This window comes from Mesoplodon mirus, assembly GCF_964341445.2.
Source record: "Mesoplodon mirus genome assembly, chromosome: 15".
Taxonomy (NCBI): domain Eukaryota; kingdom Metazoa; phylum Chordata; class Mammalia; order Artiodactyla; family Ziphiidae; genus Mesoplodon; species Mesoplodon mirus.
In genome coordinates this window covers 82321707-82343639 of record NC_138991.1, presented here as the reverse complement: position 1 = coordinate 82343639, position 21933 = coordinate 82321707, and the positions used below count along the sequence as shown (strand labels likewise).

The 21933-nt window shown below is 51.4% G+C and overlaps 1 protein-coding gene and 2 pseudogenes across 3 annotated transcripts; all 3 read right to left on the bottom strand.

The window, feature by feature from the left end:
• Positions 1-305: 305 nt before the first annotated feature.
• LOC309816782 (ubiquitin carboxyl-terminal hydrolase 42-like) lies at positions 306-21102 on the bottom strand (annotated as a pseudogene). The gene is made up of 6 exons (XR_014296218.1): positions 21096-21102; positions 19427-20222; positions 19213-19307; positions 16046-17515; positions 3050-3338; positions 306-1069 (listed from the first exon to the last, which is right to left on the bottom strand). The product of XR_014296218.1 is annotated as a ubiquitin carboxyl-terminal hydrolase 42-like (transcript).
• On the bottom strand, positions 4481-5544 carry LOC309817412 (ubiquitin carboxyl-terminal hydrolase 42-like; annotated as a pseudogene). Its single transcript has one exon. The product of its transcript is annotated as a ubiquitin carboxyl-terminal hydrolase 42-like (transcript).
• On the bottom strand, positions 5409-9263 carry LOC309817461 (ubiquitin carboxyl-terminal hydrolase 42-like; the record flags this gene model as incomplete). The annotated part of the gene is made up of 4 exons (XM_082645786.1): positions 5409-5842; positions 7536-7630; positions 7750-8139; positions 9240-9263. 4 exons carry the CDS (start codon positions 9261-9263, stop codon positions 5551-5553), a joined length of 801 nt encoding a protein of 266 aa, XP_082501912.1. The 3' UTR covers positions 5409-5550.
• Positions 21103-21933: the final 831 nt, after the last annotated feature.

Genomic DNA, 21933 nt, shown 5'->3' with positions numbered 1-21933 from the left:
AGAGGTTTTAGGAAAGTGAATGCAAAGAGAAAGAAGTCCATGAGAAGTGTCTGTAAGCAAATGGGGAAAACAGCAGTAAAAAATTGCTGCCATTTATATACTATATAAATTTTACATGCTGTATATTTACAGTGGGGCAAGTGCTTTTTTAATCTTTAAAAAAACAAAGATCAAACTTCAGACGTCTCTGAACAACACAAACTGTATAAACCATACAGGTTATTCAGATACAAACTGTATTAAATACAGTTTTCCCCACTCCAACTCCTGAAGCAGGACCAGTGAATTAAAGTGTATCACAGTTTGATAGCATATCCATATTAAAAATAAAATCACAGTATGATTTTTGTCTGTAACTAGAAACTTTAAGGGACCAAGCTGACAACTCAGACTCCAATATCATAGTCAAGACAAGAGACACTGTATAAAAAAAGTGTTATGTAATAAAAACATACTGTAGGCCTTACGAATAATGTTCAGATTATACACTCATAATGTAAATACTCATCATAACTGGTAAATAGATTGGAATAGTTCCACAAAGTTCAAAAACAGAACTTGTCTATAAAATCTTCAAATCTTGAATACAACTAAAATACGAAGCAAATTAGTTTCTAGATCAGACATTACAGAAAACAGACTGCTCTCAAAAGCCTAGTTGAGAGCTTGTGAATCTTTAAGTTTTTAAATTAAATATACACGCTGTCAGCGGGCAGCGGGCACGGGAAGGGCTCCCCTCTCTCGGCCCCTCAGGTGGGGCTGCGAGAGGACATGGCTTCTCCATCTTTTAAATGTTTACCAAATGACTTGATTCTGAAGCTTCTGACCTGGCCTCACTTTCTTACAAGGAGGGAGGGTGGGAGCAGAGTGACTCTCTGACTTAAGGGGCCCAAATCCCCCCGCTAAGGACTGACTCCCCACCTGCTACCCCCGAAGCCGAGGCCGAGGCCCAAAGCTCCCTCCTCAGGGCCCCTCAGCGGCTCTACAAACAAACAGGAAGAACATACCGAGACGAAAGAGCTTACCGTAACTAGTGAATTTTTTGTTCTGAGGCCACGTTTTCAATCACCTAGAAAGCAAAGGTTAGGAAACATTTTAATGATGGTTTTGCAAAAATTGTAGTGCCTATGCGCTGTGTGCGTTACGTGATTACACTCAGAAGCAGTCCTCAGTAGCTTAATGTCTGCTGCCTGAAATCAGTCATACACAAGCTGTGTCTCCAAGTGTTTCTCTGAAAACAAGAGTTGAGGTGATAACTGAGGGCCACGTCCCCTCGGCAACAGTCCACTCTGACCCCAGTAAACCCATCAGCATTTCAACATTAGATGAGAACAGATCTTAGGCCAAAGAAATCAAGAGCTTGATGGCGCCAGAGAACAGGAGTCTGGAAGAGAGGTCAGTGGTCAAGGCACCAGGAAAGACACACGCAGGCCAAGAGGTCTGGCCTGGGCCCGAGCAGGTGGCCCTTCCCAGGAGGTCAGGACGGGACGGGTGCCCAAGCCAGGAGCACACCAGTCATTGGGCGCCATCAGATGGAGGACAGGAAAGGGGCCACCCCCGCCCCCAACCTGCAGCCTCTGGAGACGCGCGTCTGGGCCACCACATGCCCACTACTGGGCTTTGCACGCCACCTACTGTCCCCCGAGCCAGCTCTGCGGGTGCACTGGCGGCCTCCAGCTGTGGTCCTCACAAGAGACCTGCAGCCGGAAGGGGAAGATTCTGGCAAAAACGTAGAATCCCTGCGGACCTGCGCAGAATGCACACGAACAGCCCGTCTCCACTTTGCCCCAAGCACCAAGCAGACATCAGAAGGGCCTCATCCCCGCCAAGCGCCTTCCCCGAATCGCTTAACTGTTCATGGGAAACCAATGCGGAAATGCAAATAATTCCCCTCTTAACACACACACACACAGAGCAAACCCGCTGGTAGCTTCCCTCTCCTGCCGTCCCTACGACTCCTCACCCGCTCCGCACGCCCCAGCATTCCCCCCGCCACTCAGGAACACCCCCCCTTCTGCCCTCGGCCCCTCCCAGACGCCAGTGCGCTGTGCGGCCACCTGTCCCTCCTCCACCATCATCATGGGACTGGGCCACTGGAAGGGACAGGGCTGCCCCCGAACAAACGATACCTCACCCGGGTCCAGGATGCAGTCGAGAACCCCGTGGCCCCTGGGCACCTAGGACAGCGGGCAGGGTCGCGAGGGTGCGCCTCAGGGGTCCAGGGCAAGGCCAGCAAACCTGTCCCCGTGGACGGGCAGACGGGCGGGCTGGGCTGGGTTCCTTACAGCTCTCCTGACACCTCAATTTCACACGATTTTCATGTGAAATGAAATATTCTTCTTTTGACTCTTCCAACCATTGAAAAACGTCAAATCCTTCCTTACCGTCAGGCCGCGCAAAGGCGGCGGCCAGTCCAGCCCTGTCCTAGGCCCGCGGCCCCCTCAAAAACGCTCAGCACTCCTTCCAGGGTCGAAGGTCATCGGAACAGATGAGGAAGCAAGGGGGGCTCTGCTTTCAGAGCAATCAGAGTAGAAAAGGCTGGGAAGTTACAAGGGAAGGCAGAACTGTGCAAAGCAGACAAGAATCCCAGAGCCCAGAGGCCTGCAGTGACCCAGGGAACCCCGTCAGGAGCCTGAGCTTCACCAACCCAGGCCTGAAGCGTGACGTCCAGCGAGCCAGTCACCAAACTGAGTTCTAGGTTCTACTCACAATGCCAAAGGCTTAAGGATTCTGGAGAGAAAGAATGTACCACAACATTTCTATCAAAAATGGCTTAAAAACGAAGTTCTGGTCCACAGTCACACACTCAGAGCCATCAATTCCAGAGGTTCCCGGTTCCGCGTGACTCAGGTCTCCAGTAAGGGCCGCGGCAGCAAACTGTCGAGACCGGCCACAACAGCCTCGGGCCAGCCGTCGGGCAGAGGACACAGGGCGGGGAGCTCAGAGGGGACTAACACCTTCCATGCCCTTTGAGCCTCCTTCCCTGTGTTAACCACCCTTTCCAAAGAAAAGAGTTTCTATATTCACAGTTCCAAGTATGTCCTCTTACCCTGGCCACACTCAGATGACACTTGTCAGCCCTGGTTTCCATCCAGAAATGTTTTGTTTTCTCACGGCAAGGTCCCACACCGTCCAGAGGCTGGCTGGCTGGGAGGGGGAAAGCGATGACCACTCTCTGGAAATGGTCCACAGTCTCACAGCTGGCGGCCTTGGGCAAGTGTGGCTCTGAATCTCTAACCGAGTCCTCTGATTTCCTTGAGTGCCTCTTCTTTTTCTTCTTGTGTCTGTGGAGGTCACCATCAGAGTGCGTTACCGAAAGGTCTGAGTCCTGCTGATGCCTGAGGAAGAAAAAGCCAGAACTCAAACCACCGGAAAAGCAAACCACCCCAAAGAGAACTGGTCTTTGACTCTGATTTATACTCACTACTGTTGACACTCATTACGTGAACACAGGTAAAGCCTTATATAATGAAAAATGCGCTGTCTTCATTGTAATACTTTTTTAAGTCTGGGGTCATAAGTTCACCAATTTCAACCTTTCACCCCCGATGCCCTTCAGCTTCGTTTGGGAGGGGAGCTACGGCCAAGACACCAGAGGAAGGATTCCGTCAATTTTCCCTGAAACTAGTGGCTGAAGGAAAAAATATTCTTGCCAGGTGTCCCAGGCACATAGGAGGGAAGGAGGTTTGATTTCCTTTTCCTTCAAGTAACCACTATTTACCTATGCCTTCTGGTAACCTTCTCCCAGGGTTTCGATTTTAAGAGACACCCATGTGTAGTACACAATGCGCAGTAACTGTGTTTGTGCTCATCCCTCTCATCGTGGAGAAGTCATTTTCAAGAAAACTACTGACCAATTTAGCTTTTTAAAAATACAAACGTCCCAATGAGATTTCAAACTGAGAAATGGAGACAGAAAACTAGACAGAGGCAAATGCAACAAATGATGTGTCTCAGCCCTTTGGGTCACAGGCACATTCAACAGGATGGCGGCCTCCCACTTCCTGCCACGCGGCAGCGGTCTCTGAGGTTGAAGGAAATATCAGCAGATGTGAAAATATAACTACATCTGTGAATAAATATATTAACAACCACTGTGAAGTCAGAGGATGCCAAGTTTTACCTATCTACCAAACGCTGCACACTTACTCCTAGAAGTTAAAAAGCACTAACTGAAAACGGCAACATCATCTTAAAAGATGGTTTTCGGGCACTTTAAAATACCATGAAGTAAGATCCAGCTTAACACAGAGCTAAGTTTTAGGAATCTATAAAAACAGGGATGTCCGAAACCCACAGAGATAAAAAGTACAAATCAGAGTCACATACACAGGACACACAGCCCTTCACGTGTCACCAAGCACACACACCCTCACCTGGAATCCTGGTCTCGGTGTTTGCCTTTGGATTTCTTTTTCTTCTTTGATTTTTTGTGCCTCTTCACTTTAGGCTCCTCTAAAGGAGCTTTTTGTAAGCTTCTCCAGGCTTTCTTTTCTACATGGCTGTCATTATCCCCTGCACCACCGTACCTCTGTTTTCGTGACTTGACGTTTTTGTGTTCGCGAAACTGACCGGCGAGGTCACAGCTTCTGTCTTCAGCCCCCAGTGCGGCCTTGTCGTTGGTACTTGTCAGCGGGGTGTGGAGGGGGCGCGTGGGCCAGGCCTGCCTGGGGGCTGCTGACGCGGTGCCAGTCCGTCTCTTTGGCCACCGGCTCGTAGCCCTTCCGGCCTCTGTAGTGGTCCTTGTGGGGCCGGCCGCCGTAGGGCCCGGCAAGGTCGTACTCTCGCTCGGCGTGGAAGGGCCTCCACTCCCACGGCTCGCGGGCCGGGTACGGGGCGTACCTGTTGTGCTGGTACCCACCTCGCCCCCAGCGCATCCCGCCCGGGTAGTACTTCTCTCGGGTCCAGGCGTGCTCGGCCTCAGCGTGGTGGTAGCGGCCCCACTCCTGGTCGGGGGCCCCCATGCTCCGGGAGCGCAGGTGGCCGGACCAGGCCAGGGATCCAGGGCAGGGGGCGTGCAGGGCCGTGGCGCAGGGCTCGGGCTGGGGCCGCTCGGACCGGGGACCACTCCCACTCGTGGTGGGGCCGCTTCCGGCGAGGCTTCTCCTCCGTCCTGCTCCTGCTGTCCCGCGCGTGCTCGCCGCTGGACGACCGGCCTCTTCGGCTGCGGTAATGTCCTCGGTCAACCCTTTTGAGGCTGCTGATTTTTTCCTGCACTGCACAAGCCTCCTGGACCTTTTGCCCGGCCTTACTGTCTTCACCTCTCTCACCGTTACTTTGCTCGGGGACCCCCATTTGGACGGTTTTCTGCGATCCTAATTGTGGAGAGGGCACCCCATCTGCGGACACCCCTGTGCTTTTAGGGGGACCCTCCACATCCATGCCTCTGTCCCGACTGCTGTGACCCAAGGGCTCAGGCTCACAGTCACCCTCGGTACGTGACAAGGGACTCGGGCTCGGCCTCCCCGCTGCTTCTGCTGCCGCCGGGTCCTGGGGACGCTCTGGTAACGTCCCTTTCACGTCCTGGGACGGTTTGCTCTGATCGTTTGTTCAATTCCCAGGGTCACACGGTTTAGGAAGCTGATCATCCCCGAGGGTATCCTTGTTGGTGTTACAAAAGGTGTTGGTACTTGGCAGAGCCTCCTCGGGTTTTGCCAAAATGTTTTCAGAGACTTCTTCTTTGGTAGGTTTGATGCTGGGGTCCGAAGGTAACAAAGGCTTCTTGAATTTGCTGTTAAGGCTCGTGATCAGCTCCAGGTTCACAAGGGAACCGGGAGCGCAGCTGGCGGCCTCCAGCTCAGCCTCGGGGTCCTGCGGAGGCCTCTCCTGTGTCCCAGGGGTACTGCGGCCCTACCGAAAGAAAGAAAGAAATCAGCCACTTACTTGTTTGCTTTCTGGCTTACAGGGACAAACACTTCAAATCGTTCGTTTACTAAATATTTTACGGCTTTACTACATCTGGTTGAAACCTAAAACTGGGCTTATCATTTTTGGAAACTTTGCATTTTCTCACTAAATAAAAATGTAAAACTTTGTATCAAGCTACCCCATTTTTCAGCAATAATACTTCTGCAATTCTAGGCGCCTTCTGTTTTCAGATATACTTCTAATTCTTCTTAATAACTAAGTCCGGACCATCAAAAAAGTCAAACAACGATGGGGCTCGCTCTTTTCCTCTGGATCCCTTTTCTCCGAATTTTCCTGGAGCCTCGGAGCTGGAGCAGCTACCTCCAGACAGAACCAAGAGCTCCCTGAATTACCTACAAATTGTGAGGAATCACTGAGGCATCAGAAACACTTTCTGTAGTAAAAGAACTCTGCCTTGCTTTGATGGAGTCTTGCAAGTTAATGAAAGCTGCCAGAAAGCAAGAAAAACATTAAAGCGGGCCCGCTTTGCAGCAGGAAAATATCTGGGAGAGAGAAGACACGTGTGATCTACAGCGTGGCAGTGACGTGTTCAAGGCCCCACATGAGGTTAGGAAACGTGCGTAGCTGGGCACTGACTGCTTATACAATCACCTGTCGTCATTCTCACGCACGTGACATTTGAAGCCCAACTAAGCCGGACAAGGATAGACAAAGGAGGACAGCCATCCTGCCAGGGACTGAGTGTTCAAGTGCCCCCTTTTTAGGGTCGACTGGGGGTGCGTGCTCTTTGCTCGTTTCTCTAAGTGAGCATCCCTAACAGTGGCTCTTGGTGAGGGCACGCCCCCCGCAGGGCCCTTCTGAAACATGGGGTGCATTTTTGGGTTAGCCCCACAACGGGGGAGCCTCAGAAGCACCAGTGGGCGGGGGCGAGGCAGGCGGTCCCAGAGAACAGCCCATGTCCCCAGGTTCACGTGGGTGAAAACCCCGGCTCTATTACTGGCCGTTTCACAGACACCACTAGGGTGTTGATCTCAGGTTGGTCAGAGCTTGGCCATAAGTCGTCTACCAGGAGGACGTCACGGCGCTGACACGCGCGATGTGGCCTGTGCATGGCGCCGAGCTGCTGGCCCACCCCACGGACTGCGGTGGCACCGTCTCCCGGGCTGTTCACATGGCGACACGCCGCTGCCTTCTGACCCTTCCTTCTACTCCATTACATGACACAGAGGTCAATGCCCTGACTTTTTTTTTTTTTTTAAGTGTGGAGGCAGCCTATCTTAACTAGGAATTTAATTTCAGAATTCTAAAGGGAGCAAAACAAAGTCTTCGCTGCTGGACAGTCGAGAAGCCCTGCGGCACCCCTTCACACCTCCTCAGGTGCCTGTCACGCGGGGGGTGAGTGGGACGGTGCCGGTGGGAGGCCCAGCCGGGGGCTGAGGAGGAGCCCCAGAGAGGAGGGGCGCTGCGGGAGGGGGGGCGTCGGCTGGACTAACAGATCCTGTACGTGTTTACTTTCTTAAAAGGAACATGAACGAGTTCGACAGATCGTTATTCAAATCATTCCAGGGTCCAACACGTTCACCCTGAGACTTCCACGAGCGACCGCACCCACAGGCCCTGCTGTGACACTCCAGCCCGCATCCCACGGCCTTGGGACGGCATCTTACCTCATCTCATCTGTGGAGCCTGTCCCTTTGCTGCCGAGTTTGAAGGTGTCTAAGATTTTGTCTTCTGGGAGAGGTGGCAAAGGAGCAGGCATCAACTACCATAAAAAAACGGAGAGATTTCAGCTCCGGGGGCCACCTGACACCCAGCCACGTGACCCGCCGGACACGAGGGCGGAAGCAAAGGCCGCCCCGGCCCCGCCCGAGGCGCGCTCACCTTCCCAGGGAGACCGTTTGCCTTAGAAAAGGGGTTTTCTGAGTGCAGAGCAGGCTGGCCGTGGCCGGGGGCAGCACCCGAGGGCAGGCCGTTTTCTTCCGGGTCGGCGTCCGTACTGGTAGCACCGTTCAGAGCCACGGGCTCTCGGAGCTCGTGCGGAGAGGCCCCGGCATCTTCGGCCACCGGAGCAGGGGCGCGTGCGCTCTGGGCGGGGCCGAGACCGTTCTCCTTGCCGAGGCCCTTCGCCTCCTCGTCGGACTCTACGGACGACTCGGCGCCGTAGGGGACCAGCACGCCGGAGCTCAGCCTGGACCTGAACACGGATCGTGATTTTCTGTTTCTTGGGATGTTCTCGAATAACTGAGGGCCTGTTAACCTACCAGTTCTGAACTGGCGTTAGAACTGTTGAGGCGTTAACGGGGCCAGTCCTACTGACATTAGAATTCCCGTTAGGACTTGACATGGAGCTGCTCGGCGTTTCCTTCAAGGGTCCCGTCCCGTTTAGATGAGGTGGGTTCTGGAAACAAGCAGACCACAGCCAGGTGAGAGCTCCAGAAACAGCCGCAGACTCAGAAACCTAAGGCCATAGGCCTCTCCCACTTTGGTTATCTTTTTCTTTTGTGAATAACAAGTTTCACGCACCTAGAAAGCCCTCCCCCTCTCCTGTGGGCCTGCCCACCAAAGACCGTTCAAAGGGCACAGTTTTCTGAGAATGAATTTCTGGTGAACATGGACCACTCTTTTTGTCAGAGAACAACACCCAGACCAAATTCTTCGTGCTCCAATTTGACAAAAAGAAGCAGGTCCCTTTGGGCATGCAGTCACACAGGTTCTCCTTGGACGGTTTCCTGGGAGCCCACCGCAGTCCGGGCAGAAGGGAGTGCCAGCCACGGGGAAGTCTCACGGGCCAAGGGAGCGAGGGAGACAGGCACGTGGACAGACACACTCACTAAGCCATCCCTGCCCCCGTCATCTCCGACTCCTACTCGAGCAGTTATTTTGCTCCAGATCCCAACTTTTGCTGCTATAACCCAGAAGCTGCAAACTGGTAGTCATGGGTGAATTCTGACTCACAGATAAATTGTTTGGTCTTCAAAATGTTTTCTTAAATATCTGAATTAGTTGCTATCTTAACACTGGAAGGCTTCATAGTTAAAAAGACAGAAACAAAAACAAAAACACCTCTTGAAAAAGCAGCAGCACTGGCCCCTCCACACAGGGCATGTGCTCTCCCGTTGGCCGTGTCCTGAGGTCTCACTCAGGCAGAGCCCAGTGCAGGACCTGCTGCCTGTCCAGCTCCCTAAGGCACTGAATCTGTGACTCCCTATCAAACTGAAGGCTGTTACGACACTATGGCACAGGTGCGAGGATTATTCCAAGGTGTATACAGGCTACTCCAACAAGTCCAACATGTCCACAACCTCAACACCTAGTCAAGCAAAAGCCAGGCCTCCACTGAGGACTCGGAGCTTCACACGAACCAGGCGTACCTTCCATTCCCCCTGAGAAGCCATGAGGGAGCGTGATCAGACCCGGCCGGACGGCAGAGAGAAAATGCCACACTCCTGAAAGGGCTAAACGGATGCGACTGAAGTGTTCTTTCTGTAAAAGCATCACTTTCCTGGAGGCCAGCATTAATCAAGAATCCCCAAATATTTAATCCATTAAGTGAATGGAAGTCCAAGGTGGGAGCTAAAATCTCTAGCGTTTAAATAGACTTACACCAACGACTCCTACAGAAGAGCTCAGACCTCCCAAAAGGCAAGAAACTCCCCACGTACCCGGGTAGGACAAGAGAAAAAAGAATAAACAGAGACAAAAGGATAGGGACGGGACCTGCACCAGTGGGAGGGAGCCGCGAAGGAGGAAAGGTTTCCACACACTAGGAGCCCCTTCGCGGGCGGAGACTGCGGGTGGCGGAGGGGGAAAGCTTCGGAGCCGCGGAGGAGAGCACAGCAACAGGGGTGCGGAGGGCAAAGCGGAGAGATGCCCGCACAGAGGACCGGGGCCGACCAGCACTCACCAGCCCGAGAGGCTTGTCTGCTCACCCGCCGGGGTGGGCGGGGCTGGGAGCTGAGGCTCGGGCTTCGGGTTTCAGTCGGAGCGCAGGGAGAGGACTGGGGCTGGCGGCGTGAACACAGCCTGAAGGAGCTAATGCGCCACAGATAGCCGGGAGGGAGTCCGGGAAAAAGTCTGGAGCTGCCGAAGAAGCAAGAGTCTTTTTCTTCCCTCTTTGTTTCCCGGTGCGCGAGGAGAGGGGATTCAGAGCGCTGCTTAAAGGAGCTCCAGAGATGGGCGCGAGCCGCGGCTGAAAGCGCGGACCTCAGAGACGGGCGTGGGACGCTGGGGCTGCTGCTGCCGCCGCCAAGAGGCCTGTGTGCGAGCGCAGGCCACTCTCCACGGCCCCCCTTCCGGGGAGCCTGTGCAGCCCATCCCTGCCGGAGTCCCGGGATCCACGGACGGCTTCCCCTGGTGAGCGCACGGCGCGCCTCAGGCTGGTGCAACGTCACGCGGGCTCAACGTCAACGTCGCGCTGGCGTCTGACGCCGCAGGCCTGCCCCGCCTCCGTGCCCCTCCCTCCCCCTCGGCCTGAGTGAGCCAGAGTCACTGAAGCGGCTGCTCCTTTAACCCCGTCCTCTCTGAGGGAAGAACAGATGCCCTCCGGCGACCTACACGCAGAGGCGGGGCAGATCCAAAGCTGAGCCCCGGGAGCTGTGCGAGCAAAGAAGAGAAAGGGGAATCTCTCCCAGCAGCCTCAGAAGCAGCGGATTAAAGCTCCACAATCAACTTGATGTACCCTGCATCTGTGGAATACATGAATAGACAACGAATCATCCCAAATTGAGGAGCCCTGTGGATGAAAGGTTCTTGGCGCTGCAGCCAGGAGTCAGTGCTGTGCCTGTGAGGTGGGAGAGCCAACTTCAGGACACTGGACCACAACAGACCTCCCAGCTCCACATAATATCAAACGGCGAAAATCTTCCAGAGATCTCCATCTCAACACCAGCACCAGCAAGCTACAGTGCTGGACACCCTATGCCAAACAACTAGCAAGACAGAAACACAACGCCACCCATTAGCAGAGAGGCTGCCTAAAATCATAAAATAGATACGATGACAGATACGATGGAGTCATTCATTTGGTACCAGAAGCCATTGCTAGCCTGCAAAACAGCCAGTAAAAGAGATATTAGATACAATTAGGTAAATAGGGAACACCAATCCAGAGACGTAAGAAAAATGGGCTTTCACATTTTAACTGTAAAAGCCCCACCTTTCCTCCCCAAAATGCCAGGGCTTTCTTACAGTGTATTGTAAAAATAGCTATTAGCAAAATCCACAGAGCTTACTTTTATGTAGCAGAAGTAATGGCCAGCATGGCAATTAAAACCAGTGTGTACCAGTACTGCATACAAATCATAAAGGATCGGTTCTCCGTTTGGCTGAGACATATACGGTCGAATATCAAGATGCTCAGGATATTTCACATCCTACACAGGAATGGAAAGAGGAAAAAGGAACGTCATTTCTGAAGGTGCAGGTCATCCCGTGTGCACGGGCACAGGAGACCCCAGAGCACTGCGCCCTATGTTCTGGCAGAAAACCAGCACACTGACCTCGTTTCAAAAGACAGAATCAACCTGGAGCACACCTGAACCTAAGTGTGTTTAATGCAATCCCACTGTATTCTTTATTTCCTTTAAACAAATAAGGATCCACAGTAAGCGAATTCTCCAAATCCATCAAAGGAGACAGTAACAATCCAGTAACTCTGGATTTGAGAGTCCAGACAGTCTGATTTTTATTTATTTATTTATTTTTTGGTACGCGGGCCTCTCACTGTTGTGGCGTCTCCCGTTGCGGAGCACACGCTCCGGACGCGCAGGCTCAGTGGCCATGGCTCACGGGCCCAGCTGCTCCGCGGCATGTGGGATCTTTCCAGACCGGGGCACGAACCCGTGTCCCCTGCATTGGCAGGCAGATTCTTAACCACTGTGCCACCAGGGAAGCCCTCCTTTAAAAAAAAAAAATTATTTATTTATTTGGCTGCGTTGAGTCTTCGTTACTGCACGTGGGCTTTCTCTAGTTACGGTGAGTGGGGACTGCTCTTTTTTGCAGTGCATGGGCTGCTCATTGCGGTGGCTTCTCTTGTTGTGGAGCACAAGCTCTAGGAATGCGGGCTTCAGTAGTTGCAGCATGTGGGCTCAGTAGTGGTGGCTCACGGGCTCTAGAGCGCAGGCCCACTAGTTGTGGTGCACAGGCTTACTTGTTCTGTGGCATGTGGGATCTTCCTGGACCAGGGCTCAAACCCATGTCCTCTGCATTGGCAGGTGGATTCTTAACCACTGCACCACCGGGAAAGTCCTAGACTATTTCCCATTAACATAACTGTGTCCCAGAATAAAGCTCAAAAATATTTATAGGAGTAAAAAGAAAATCCAGCACGCAGCAACATAAAATTCTAATTGAAGAGTACAACTGAGTTATATACTCAAAGATGAGGCACGGAAAGATCAGAAATGACCAATAACGAGGAGCAAATAAACAGAAACAGACCTGAAAATGACACAGATATAAGACTCAAAAATAAGGACATTAGAAAAAGACATTTTAAAAATATATATATAATTTCTATGCTCGAGGTAGAAAAAAGAGCACGTTAAGGAGAGATATGGAAATAGAGCCAAATCTACTTTACAGAGGAAAAGTAGAATCTCTGACATGAAAAACACACCAGGTGAAATTAATAAAAGATTAGAAACAAAAGAAGAAAAGATTAGTGAATTTAAAGACTTAGCAACAGAAGTTATCTGTAATGAAACACACACACACAAACCTTAAAAAAAAAAACCTCTCAAAATAAGAACAAAAATTAAGCGTATCAGTGACCTGTGGGACTACTTCAAGTTGTCCCTAATGTACATGTAATTGGAGTCTGAAGGTGAAGAGACAGAACAAATATTGTAAGAAATAATGATTGTATAAAAGGGAGAGCACAAGGAAGTTTTCTTAGAGTGACGAAACAGTTGTGTATTCTGACTGAGGTGGTGGTTTACATGAACCTATACCTGTATTAAAATTCGTAGGGCCTCCCTGGTGGCGCAGTGGTTGGGAGTCCGCCTGCCGATGCAGGGGATGCGGGTTCGTGCCCCGGTCTGGGAGGATCCCATATGCCACGGAGCGGCTGGGCCCGTGAGCCATGGCCGCTGAGCCTGCGCGTCCGGAGCCTGTGCTCCGCAACGGGAGAGGCCACGACAGTGAGAGGCCCGCGTACGGAAAAAAAAAAAAAAAAAAATTCGTAAAACTGACCCCCACAAAATTAATAGGACTGTACACTAAAGAAATTAACTTTATGTTAATTATAACAGTAGAAGTTTTTTTTTGTTTGTTTGTTTTTTTTTTTTTTTTTTTTTTTTTGCTGTACGCGGGCCTCTCACTGCTGTGGCCTCTCCCGTTGCGGAGCACAGGCTCTGGACGCGCAGGCCCAGCAGCCATGGCTCACGGGCCCAGCCGCTCCGCGGCACGCGGGATCCTCCCGGACCGGGGCACGAACCCGCGTCCCCTGCATCGGCAGGCGGACTCCCAACCATTGCACCACCAGGGAAGCCCAGTAGAAGGTTTTTTAAATGACTGAAAGGTATACGAATCTGAAACAGTACATTTACAGATCTAACAACCTCAACAAACCCCAAACAAAAGACTACTTAAAACAGTGATAAAAAGAAAAAATTTTAAAGCAGTTAGAAATAAAACATTATGTATATAGGAGCAAAGGTAAAACTGACAACAGACTTCTTGTCAGAAACAATGCAAGACAGAAGACAGTGGAGTAACATCTGTCAAGTATTAAAAGAAAAATGTCAACAGAGAATTCCATACCCCATGAAAACATCTTTCAAAACCAAAGATGAGACCTTCCACTTCTTGGAAGATGGATTAGCGGTACTTTTCCCTACTCCTCCCACTAAGTACAACAAAAAATCCTGGACATTGTACATGAAGCAAACATAAGAAAGCTGTGAAAGACAAGCTAGCAATTTCAGAACCCAAGGAATGACATGGCAGTGAGTTCCCTGGGATTTCTTTGTGCTTCATATATTCCAGGACTTGGAGCTGAAGAAGCCACCGACCTGGAAACACCAACAAATGGAGGGAACAAAGCCACGATGAAAGCCTGCTATCTCTAGCCAAACGACCAGGAAAGGGGCAGCCTCGCAAGGCAGAAAACTTACAAAAACTGCTTTAGCCTAGTCAAACACACAGAAAAACTGTGGTGCCACACCTACCCATGGCCACGTGAGGAGCCTAGTCTTCCACTTACATCCCAACCTACCCACTGGGGTGGTGTTAGAAAAGGTAAATTAGGAATGGGAACTTTCATCCATGCTGAGTGATAACAAACCACAACCCCGTCCCACAATGTCAGTGAAGATCAAACGAAGAGCCTGGATTTCCACCCACAAAGCCAGTAATAAAGAAGCATCCCTCTATATTATGCTAAGTTAAATAAATCAAACAGAGAAAGACAAATGTTGTACGATAACACTTACACGTGAAATCTAAAAAATACAACCAACTAGTGAATATGACAAAAAAGTAACAGATTCACAGATGCAGAGAACAAATTGGTGGTTATCAGTGGGGATAGAGAAGCGGGAGGGGCATGATAGGAGTAGGGAATTAAGAAGTACAAACTATTATGTATAAAATAAGCTACAAGGATATAGTATACAACACAGGGAATATAGCCAGTATTTTATAATAATCAAAAATGGAGCATAACCTTTAAAAATTGTGAATCACTATACTGTACACCTGTAACATATCATATTGTAAATCAATTATACCTCGAGAGAGAGCGAGAAAAAGAAAGAAAGGAAGAGAGAGAGAAAAGAAAGAAAGAAGCAACCCTCGAACTCCCCAGTGGGTAGCGTCAGAATCAGGACTTCCACTATCACCCAGTGGTAAAAAGCCACTGCTGTGTCAGTGGACATCATGTGGGGAGAAGAAACTCCTACCCCCACCCGGGAAGAACGTGGAGCCCCAAACCCCACCCTGGGTGTCAACAGACTGCGTGGGGAACGTGGACTTCTATCTCCACCTAATATTTCTTCCTTTGCCAGAATGGTGTCAGAGAAAGCCAGCTAAAACACATATTAGATAAGATCCAATACCTTATAACATAACACAAAAATGTCCAGGTTTCAACTGAACATCACTCATCATACTAAGAACCAAGAATTTCTCACTCAGTGAAAGAAGACAATGAATGAATAGATGCCAACACTAAGATAGGAGATATGTTAGAATTATCTAACAGAAGTTTTAAAGCAGCCATGATAAAAATGCCTCAACAGGTAGTTATGAACATACTAGAAACAAATAAAACAATATAGAAAAACTCAACAAATAGAAGATATAAAGAACCAAATGGAAATTTTAGAAATGAAAAACACAGTAACTGAAATAAGCAGCTCAGTGGATGAGCTAAGTAGAAGAATGGAACTGACAGAGGAAAGAATCAGTAAACATGAACACAGAACAACAGAAATTACCTACTCTGAACAATACAGAAAGAACAGACTGGGAAAGAAAAATGAACAGAGCCTCAGGGACCTTCAGGACTTTAACAAAATATCTAAACACATGCTATCAGAATCTCAGAAGGAGAGGAGAGAGAAGGCTGGGTTGAAAGTATTATAAGAAATGAAGGCTGAAATTTTCCCAAATTTGGCAAAAGATATGATTCTATAGATTCAAGAAGCACGGCAAACATCAAACAGGAAAAAGAACAAAGATATTTATGCCAAGACACATCATAATTAAACTTGTGAAAACTAAAGACATCGAAAAAATCTTGGAAGTAGTGAAAAAAAAAAAAACAACACCTCACGTATAAGAGAAAAACTACTTGAATGGCAATGGATTTCACATCAAAAACTATGGAAGACAAAGGAAGTAGCAGACTCATTTTCAACTGCTGAAAGAAAAGGACTGTCAACCCGGAATCCTATACCCACTGAAAATGTCCTTCAGGAATCACGGTGAAATTAAGACATTCTCAGATGAAGCAAAACAAGGAGAATTTGTTACCAGTAGACTTACCCTAAAAGAATGACTTAAGGAAGTTCTCTAAACAAAAAGAGAGTAATTTTTTTTAAAAAAGGAACCCTGGAACATCAAGGAGGAAGAAAAAAACATGGTCCCTGATAAAAAGTACAAATAAAAAGTACAAATCAGAGTCAAATACACAGGACACAGCCCTTCACGTGTCACCAAGCACACACACCCTCACCTGGAATCCCGGTCTCGGTGTTTGCCTTTGGATTTCTTTTTCTTCTTTGATTTTTTGTGCCTCTTCACTTTAGGCTCCTCTAAAGGAACCTTTTGTAAGCTTCTCCAGGCTTTCTTTTCTACATGGCTGTCATTATCCCCTGAACCACCGTACCTCTGTTTTCGTGACTTGACGTTTTTGTGTTCGCGAAACTGACCGGCGAGGTCACAGCTTCTGTCTTCAGCCCCCAGTGCGGCCTTGTCGTTGGTACTTGTCAGCGGGGTGTGGAGGGGGCGCGTGGGCCAGGCCCGCCCGGGGACTGCTGACGCGGTGCCGGTCCGTCTCTTTGGCCACCGGCTCGTAGCCCTTCCGGCCTCTGTAGTGGTCCTTGTGGGGCCGGCCGCCGTAGGGCCCGGCAAGGTCGTACTCTCGCTCGGCGTGGAAGGGCCTCCACTCCCACGGCTCGCGGGCCGGGTACGGGGCGTACCTGTTGTGCTGGTACCCACCTCGCCCCCAGCGCATCCCGCCCGGGTAGTACTTCTCTCGGGTCCAGGCGTGCTCGGCCTCAGCGTGGTGGTAGCGGCCCCACTCCTGGTCGGGGGCCCCCATGCTCCGGGAGCGCAGGTGGCCGGACCAGGCCAGGGATCCAGGGCAGGGGGCGTGCAGGGCCGTGGCGCAGGACTCGGGCTGGGGCCGCTCGGACCGGGGACCACTCCCACTCGTGGTGGGGTCGCTTCCGGCGAGGCTTCTCCTCCGTCCTGCTCCTGCTGTCCCGCGCGTGCTCGCCGCTGGACGATCGGCCTCTTCGGCTGCGGTAATGTCCTCGGTCAACCCTTTTGAGGCTGCTGATTTTTTCCTGCACTGCACAAGCCTCCTGGACCTTTTGCCCGGCCTTACTGTCTTCACCTCTCTCACCATTACCTTGCATGGGGACCCCCATCTGGACGGTTTTCTCCGATCCTGTCTAATTGTGGAGAGGGCACCCTATCTGCGGACACCCCTGTGCTTTTAGGGGGACCCTCCACATCCATGCCTCTGTCCCGACTGCTGTGACCCAAGGGCTAAGGCTCACAGTCACCCTCGGTACGTGACAAGGGACTCGGGCTCAGCCTCCCCGCTGCTTCTGCTGCCGCCGGGTCCTGGGGACGCTCTGGTAACATCCCTTTCACGTCCTGGGACGGTTTGCCCTGATCGTTTGTTCAATTCCCAGGGTCACACAGTTTAGGAAGCTGATCATCCCCGAGGGTATCCTTGTTGGTGTTACAAAAGGTGTTGGTACTTGGCAAAGCCTCCTCGGGTTTTGCCAAAATGTTTTCAGAGACTTCTTCTTTGGTAGGTTTGATGCTGGGGTCCGAGGGTAAGAAAGGCTTCTTGAATTTGCTGCTAAGGCTCGTGATCAGCTCCAGGTTCTCAAGGGAACAGGGAGCACAGCTGCCAGCCTCCAGCTCAGCCTCGGGGTCCTGCGGAGGCCTCTCCTGTGTCCCAGGGGTACTGCGGCCCCACCGAAAGAAAGAAAGAAATCAGCCACTTACTTGTTTGCTTTCTGCCTTACAGGGACAAACACTTCAAATCGTTCGTTTACTACATATTTTACGGCTTTACTACATCTGGTTGAAACCTAAAACTGGGCTTATCATTTTTGGAAACTTTGCATTTTCTCACTAAATAAAAATGTAAAACTTTGTATCAAGCCTACCTCATTTTTCAGCAATAATACTTCTGCAATTCTAGGCGCCTTCTGTTTTCAGATATACTTCTAATTCTTCTTAATAACTAAGTCCGGACCATCAAAAAAGTCAAACAACGATGGGGCTCGCTCTTTTCCTCTGGATCCCTTTTCTCCGAATTTTCCTGGAGCCTCGGAGCTGGAGCAGCTACCTCCAGACAGAACCAAGAGCTCCCTGAATTACCTACAAATTGTGAGGAATCACTGAGGCATCAGAAACACTTCCTGTAGTAAAAGAACTCTGCCTTGCTTTTTTTTGATGGAATCTCGAAATTAATGAAAGCTGCCAGAAAGCAAGAAAAACCCTAAAGCGGGCCTGCTTTGCAGCGGGAAAATATCTGGGAGAGAGAAGACACGTGTGATCTACAGCGTGGCAGTGACGTGTTCAAGGCCCCACGTGAGGTTAGGAAACGTGCGTAGCTGGGCACTGACTGCTTATACTATCACCTGTCTTAATTCTCACGCACGTGACATTTGCAGACCAACTAAGCCGGACAAGGATAGACAAAGGAGGACAGCCATCCTGCCAGGGACTGAGTGTTCAAGTGCCCCCTTTTTAGGACCGACTTGGGGTGCGTGCTCTTTGCTCGTTTCTCTAAGTGAGCATCCCTAACAGTGGTTCTTGGTGAAGGCACGCCCCCCGCAGGGCCCTTCTGAAACATGGGGTGCATTTTTGGGTTAGCCCCACAACGGGGGAGCCTCAGAAGCACCAGTGGGCGGGGGCGAGGCAGGCGGTCCCAGAGAACAGCCCATGTCCCCAGGTTCACGTGGGTGAAAACTCCGGCTCTATTACTGGCCGTTTCACAGATACCACTAGGGTGTTGATCTCAGGTTGGTCAGAGCTTGGCCATAAGTCGTCTACCAGGAGGATGTCACAGCGCTGACATGCGTGATGTGACCTGTGTGTGGCGCCGAGCTGCTGGCCCACCCCGCGGCCTGCTGTGCACCGTCTCCCGGGCTGTTCACATGGCGACACGCCGCTGCCTTCTGACCCTTCCTTCTACTCCATTACATGACGCTGAACTCAATGCCCTGACTTTTTTTTTTTTTTAAGTGTGGAGGCAGCCTATCTTAACTAGGAATTTAATTTCAGAATTCTAAAGGGAGCAAAACAAAGTCTTCGTTACTGGACAGTCGAGAAGCCCTGCGCCACCCCTTCACACCTCCTCAGGTGCCTGTCACGCGGGGGGTGAGTGGGACGGTGCCGGCGGGAGGCCCAGCTGGGGGCTGAGGAGGAGCCCCAGAGAGGAGGGGCGCTGCGGGAGCGGGGGCGTCAGCTGGACAGAACTGACCCTGTACGTGTTTACTTTCTTAAAAGGAACATGAACGAGTTCGACAGATCGTTATTCAAATCATTCCAGGGTCCAACACGTTCACCCTGAGACTTCCATGAGCGGCCGCACCCACAGGCCCTGCTGTGACTCCCCAGCCCGCATCCCACGGCCTTGGGACGGCATCTTACCTCATCTCATCTGTGGAGCCTGTCCCTTTGCTGCCGAGTTTGAAGGTGTCTAAGATTTTGTCTTCTGGGAGAGGTGGCAAAGGAGCAGGCATCAACTACCATAAAAAAACGGAGAGATTTCAGCTCCGGGGGCCACCTGACACCCAGCCACGTGACCCGCTGGACACGAGGGCGGAAGCAAAGGCCGCCCCGGCCCCGCCCGAGGCGCGCTCACCTTCCCAGGGAGACCGTTTGCCTTAGAAAAGGGGTTTTCTGAGTGCAGAGCAGGCTGGCCGTGGCCGGGGGCAGCACCCGAGGGCAGGCCGTTTTCTTCCGGGTCGCCGTCCGTACCGGTAGCACCGTTCAGAGCCACGGGCTCTCGGAGCTCGTGCGGAGAGGCCCCGGCATCTTCGGCCACCGGAGCAGGGGCGCGTGCGCTCTGGGCGGGGCCGAGACCGTTCTCCTTGCCGAGGCCCTTCGCCTCCTCGTCGGACTCTTCGGACGCTGGAGCTCAGCCTGGACCTGCCGTTCATCACAGGCCGAGGGCCGGACGCCCTCAGGGTGATCTGCTTTGCTACCTTACCAGACGCGGGCATCATGGCGGCACTCGAGGTGGACTGTGTTGCAGAAGAAGTGGTGACGGTAGACGAGGGGCAGGCTTGTTAGGACTCTCCAGGGAACTGCTGGGAAGCGCAGGCTGAGACTGAACTGGGCGCACAGGTAACTTGTCGTGAACACTGATCGTGATTTTCTGTTTCTTGGGATGTTCTCGAATAACTGAGGCCTGTTAACCTACCAGTTCTGAACTGGCGTTAGAACTGTTGAGGCGTTAACGGGGCCAGTCCTACTGACGTTGAAATTCCAGTTAGGACTTGACATGGAGCTGCTCAGCGTTTCCTTCAAGGGTCCCGTCCCGTTTAGATGAGGTGGGTTCTGGAAACAAGCAGACCACAGCCAGGTGAGAGCTCCAGAAACAGTCGCAGGCTCAGAAACCTGAGTCCATAGGCCTCTCCCACTTTGGTTATCTTTTTCTTTTGTGAATAACAAGTTTCACACACCTAGAAAGCCCCCCCCCTCTCCTGTGGGCCTGCCCACCACAGACCTTTCACAGGGCACAGTTTTCTGAGAATGAATTTCGGGTGAACAGGGACCACTCTTTTTCTCAGAGAACAACACCCAGACCAAATTCTTCCTGCTCCAATTTGACAGAAAGAAGCAGGTCCCTTTGGGCATGGAGTCACACAGGTTCTCCTTGGACGGTTTCCTGGGAGCCCACCGCAGTCCGCGCAGAAGGGACTGCCAGCCACGGGGAACTCCCACGGGCCAAGGGAGCGAGGGAGACAGGCACGTGGACAGACACACTAAGCCATCCCTGCCCCCGTCATCTCCGACTCCTACTCGAGCAGTTGTTTTGCTCCAGATCCCAACTTTTGCTGCTATAACCCAGAAGTTGCAAACTGGTAGTCATGGATGAATTCTGACTCTCAGAGAAATTCTGTTTGGTCTTCAAAATGTTTTCTTAAATATATGAATTAGTTGCTATCTTAAGACTGGAAGGCTTCATAGTTAAAAAGACAAAAACAAAAACAAAAAAACCTCTTGAAAAAGAAACAGCACTGGCCCCTCCACACAGGGCATGTGCTCTCCCGTTGGCCGTGTCCTGAGGTCTCACTCAGGCAGAGCCCAGTGCAGGACCCGCTGCCTGTCCAACTCCCTAAGGCACTGAATCTGTGACTCCCTATCAAACTGAAGGCTGTTACGACACTATGGCACAGGTGCGAGGATTATTCCAAGGTGTATACAGGCTACTCCAACAAGTCCAACATGTCCACAACCTCAACACCTAGTCAAGCAAAAGCCAGGCCTCCACTGAGGACTCGGAGCTTCACACGAACCAGGCGTACCTTCCATTCCCCCTGAGAAGCCATGAGGGAGCGTGATCAGACCCGGCCGGACGGCAGAGAGAAAATGCCACACTCCTGAAAGGGCTAAACGGATGCGACTGAAGTGTTCTTTCTGTAAAAGCATCACTTTCCTGGAGGCCAGCATTAATCAAGAATCCCCAAATATTTAATCCATTAAGTGAATGGAAGTCCAAAGTGGGAGCTAAAATCTCTAGCGTTTAAATAGACTTACACCAACGACTCCTACAGAAGAGCTCAGACCTCCCAAAAGGCAAGAAACTCCCCACGTACCTGGGTAGGACAAGAGAAAAAAGAATAAACAGAGACAAAAGGATGGGGACGGGACCTGCACCAGTGGGAGGGAGCCGCGAAGGAGGAAAGGTTTCCACACACTAGGAGCCCCTTCGCGGGCAGAGACTGCGGGTGGTGGAGGGGGAAAGCTTCGGAGCCGCGGAGGAGAGCACAGCAACAGGGGTGCGGAGGGCAAAGCGGAGAGATGCCCGCACAGAGGACCGGGGCCCTCAGGCACACACCAGCCCGAGAGGCTTGTCTGCTCACCCGCCGGGGCGGGCGGGGCTGGGAGCTGAGGCTCGGGCTTCGGGTTTCAGTCGGAGCGCAGGGAGAGGACTGGGGCTGGCGGCGTGAACACAGCCTGAAGGAGCTAATGCGCCACAGCTAGCCGGGAGGGAGTTCGGGAAAAAGTCTGGAGCTGCCGAAGAGGCAAGAGTCTTTTTCTTCCCTCTTTGTTTCCTGGTGCGCAAGGAGAGGGGATTCAGAGCGCTGCTTAAAGGAGCTCCAGAGACGTACGCGAACCGCGGGTGAAGGTGAGGACCTCAGA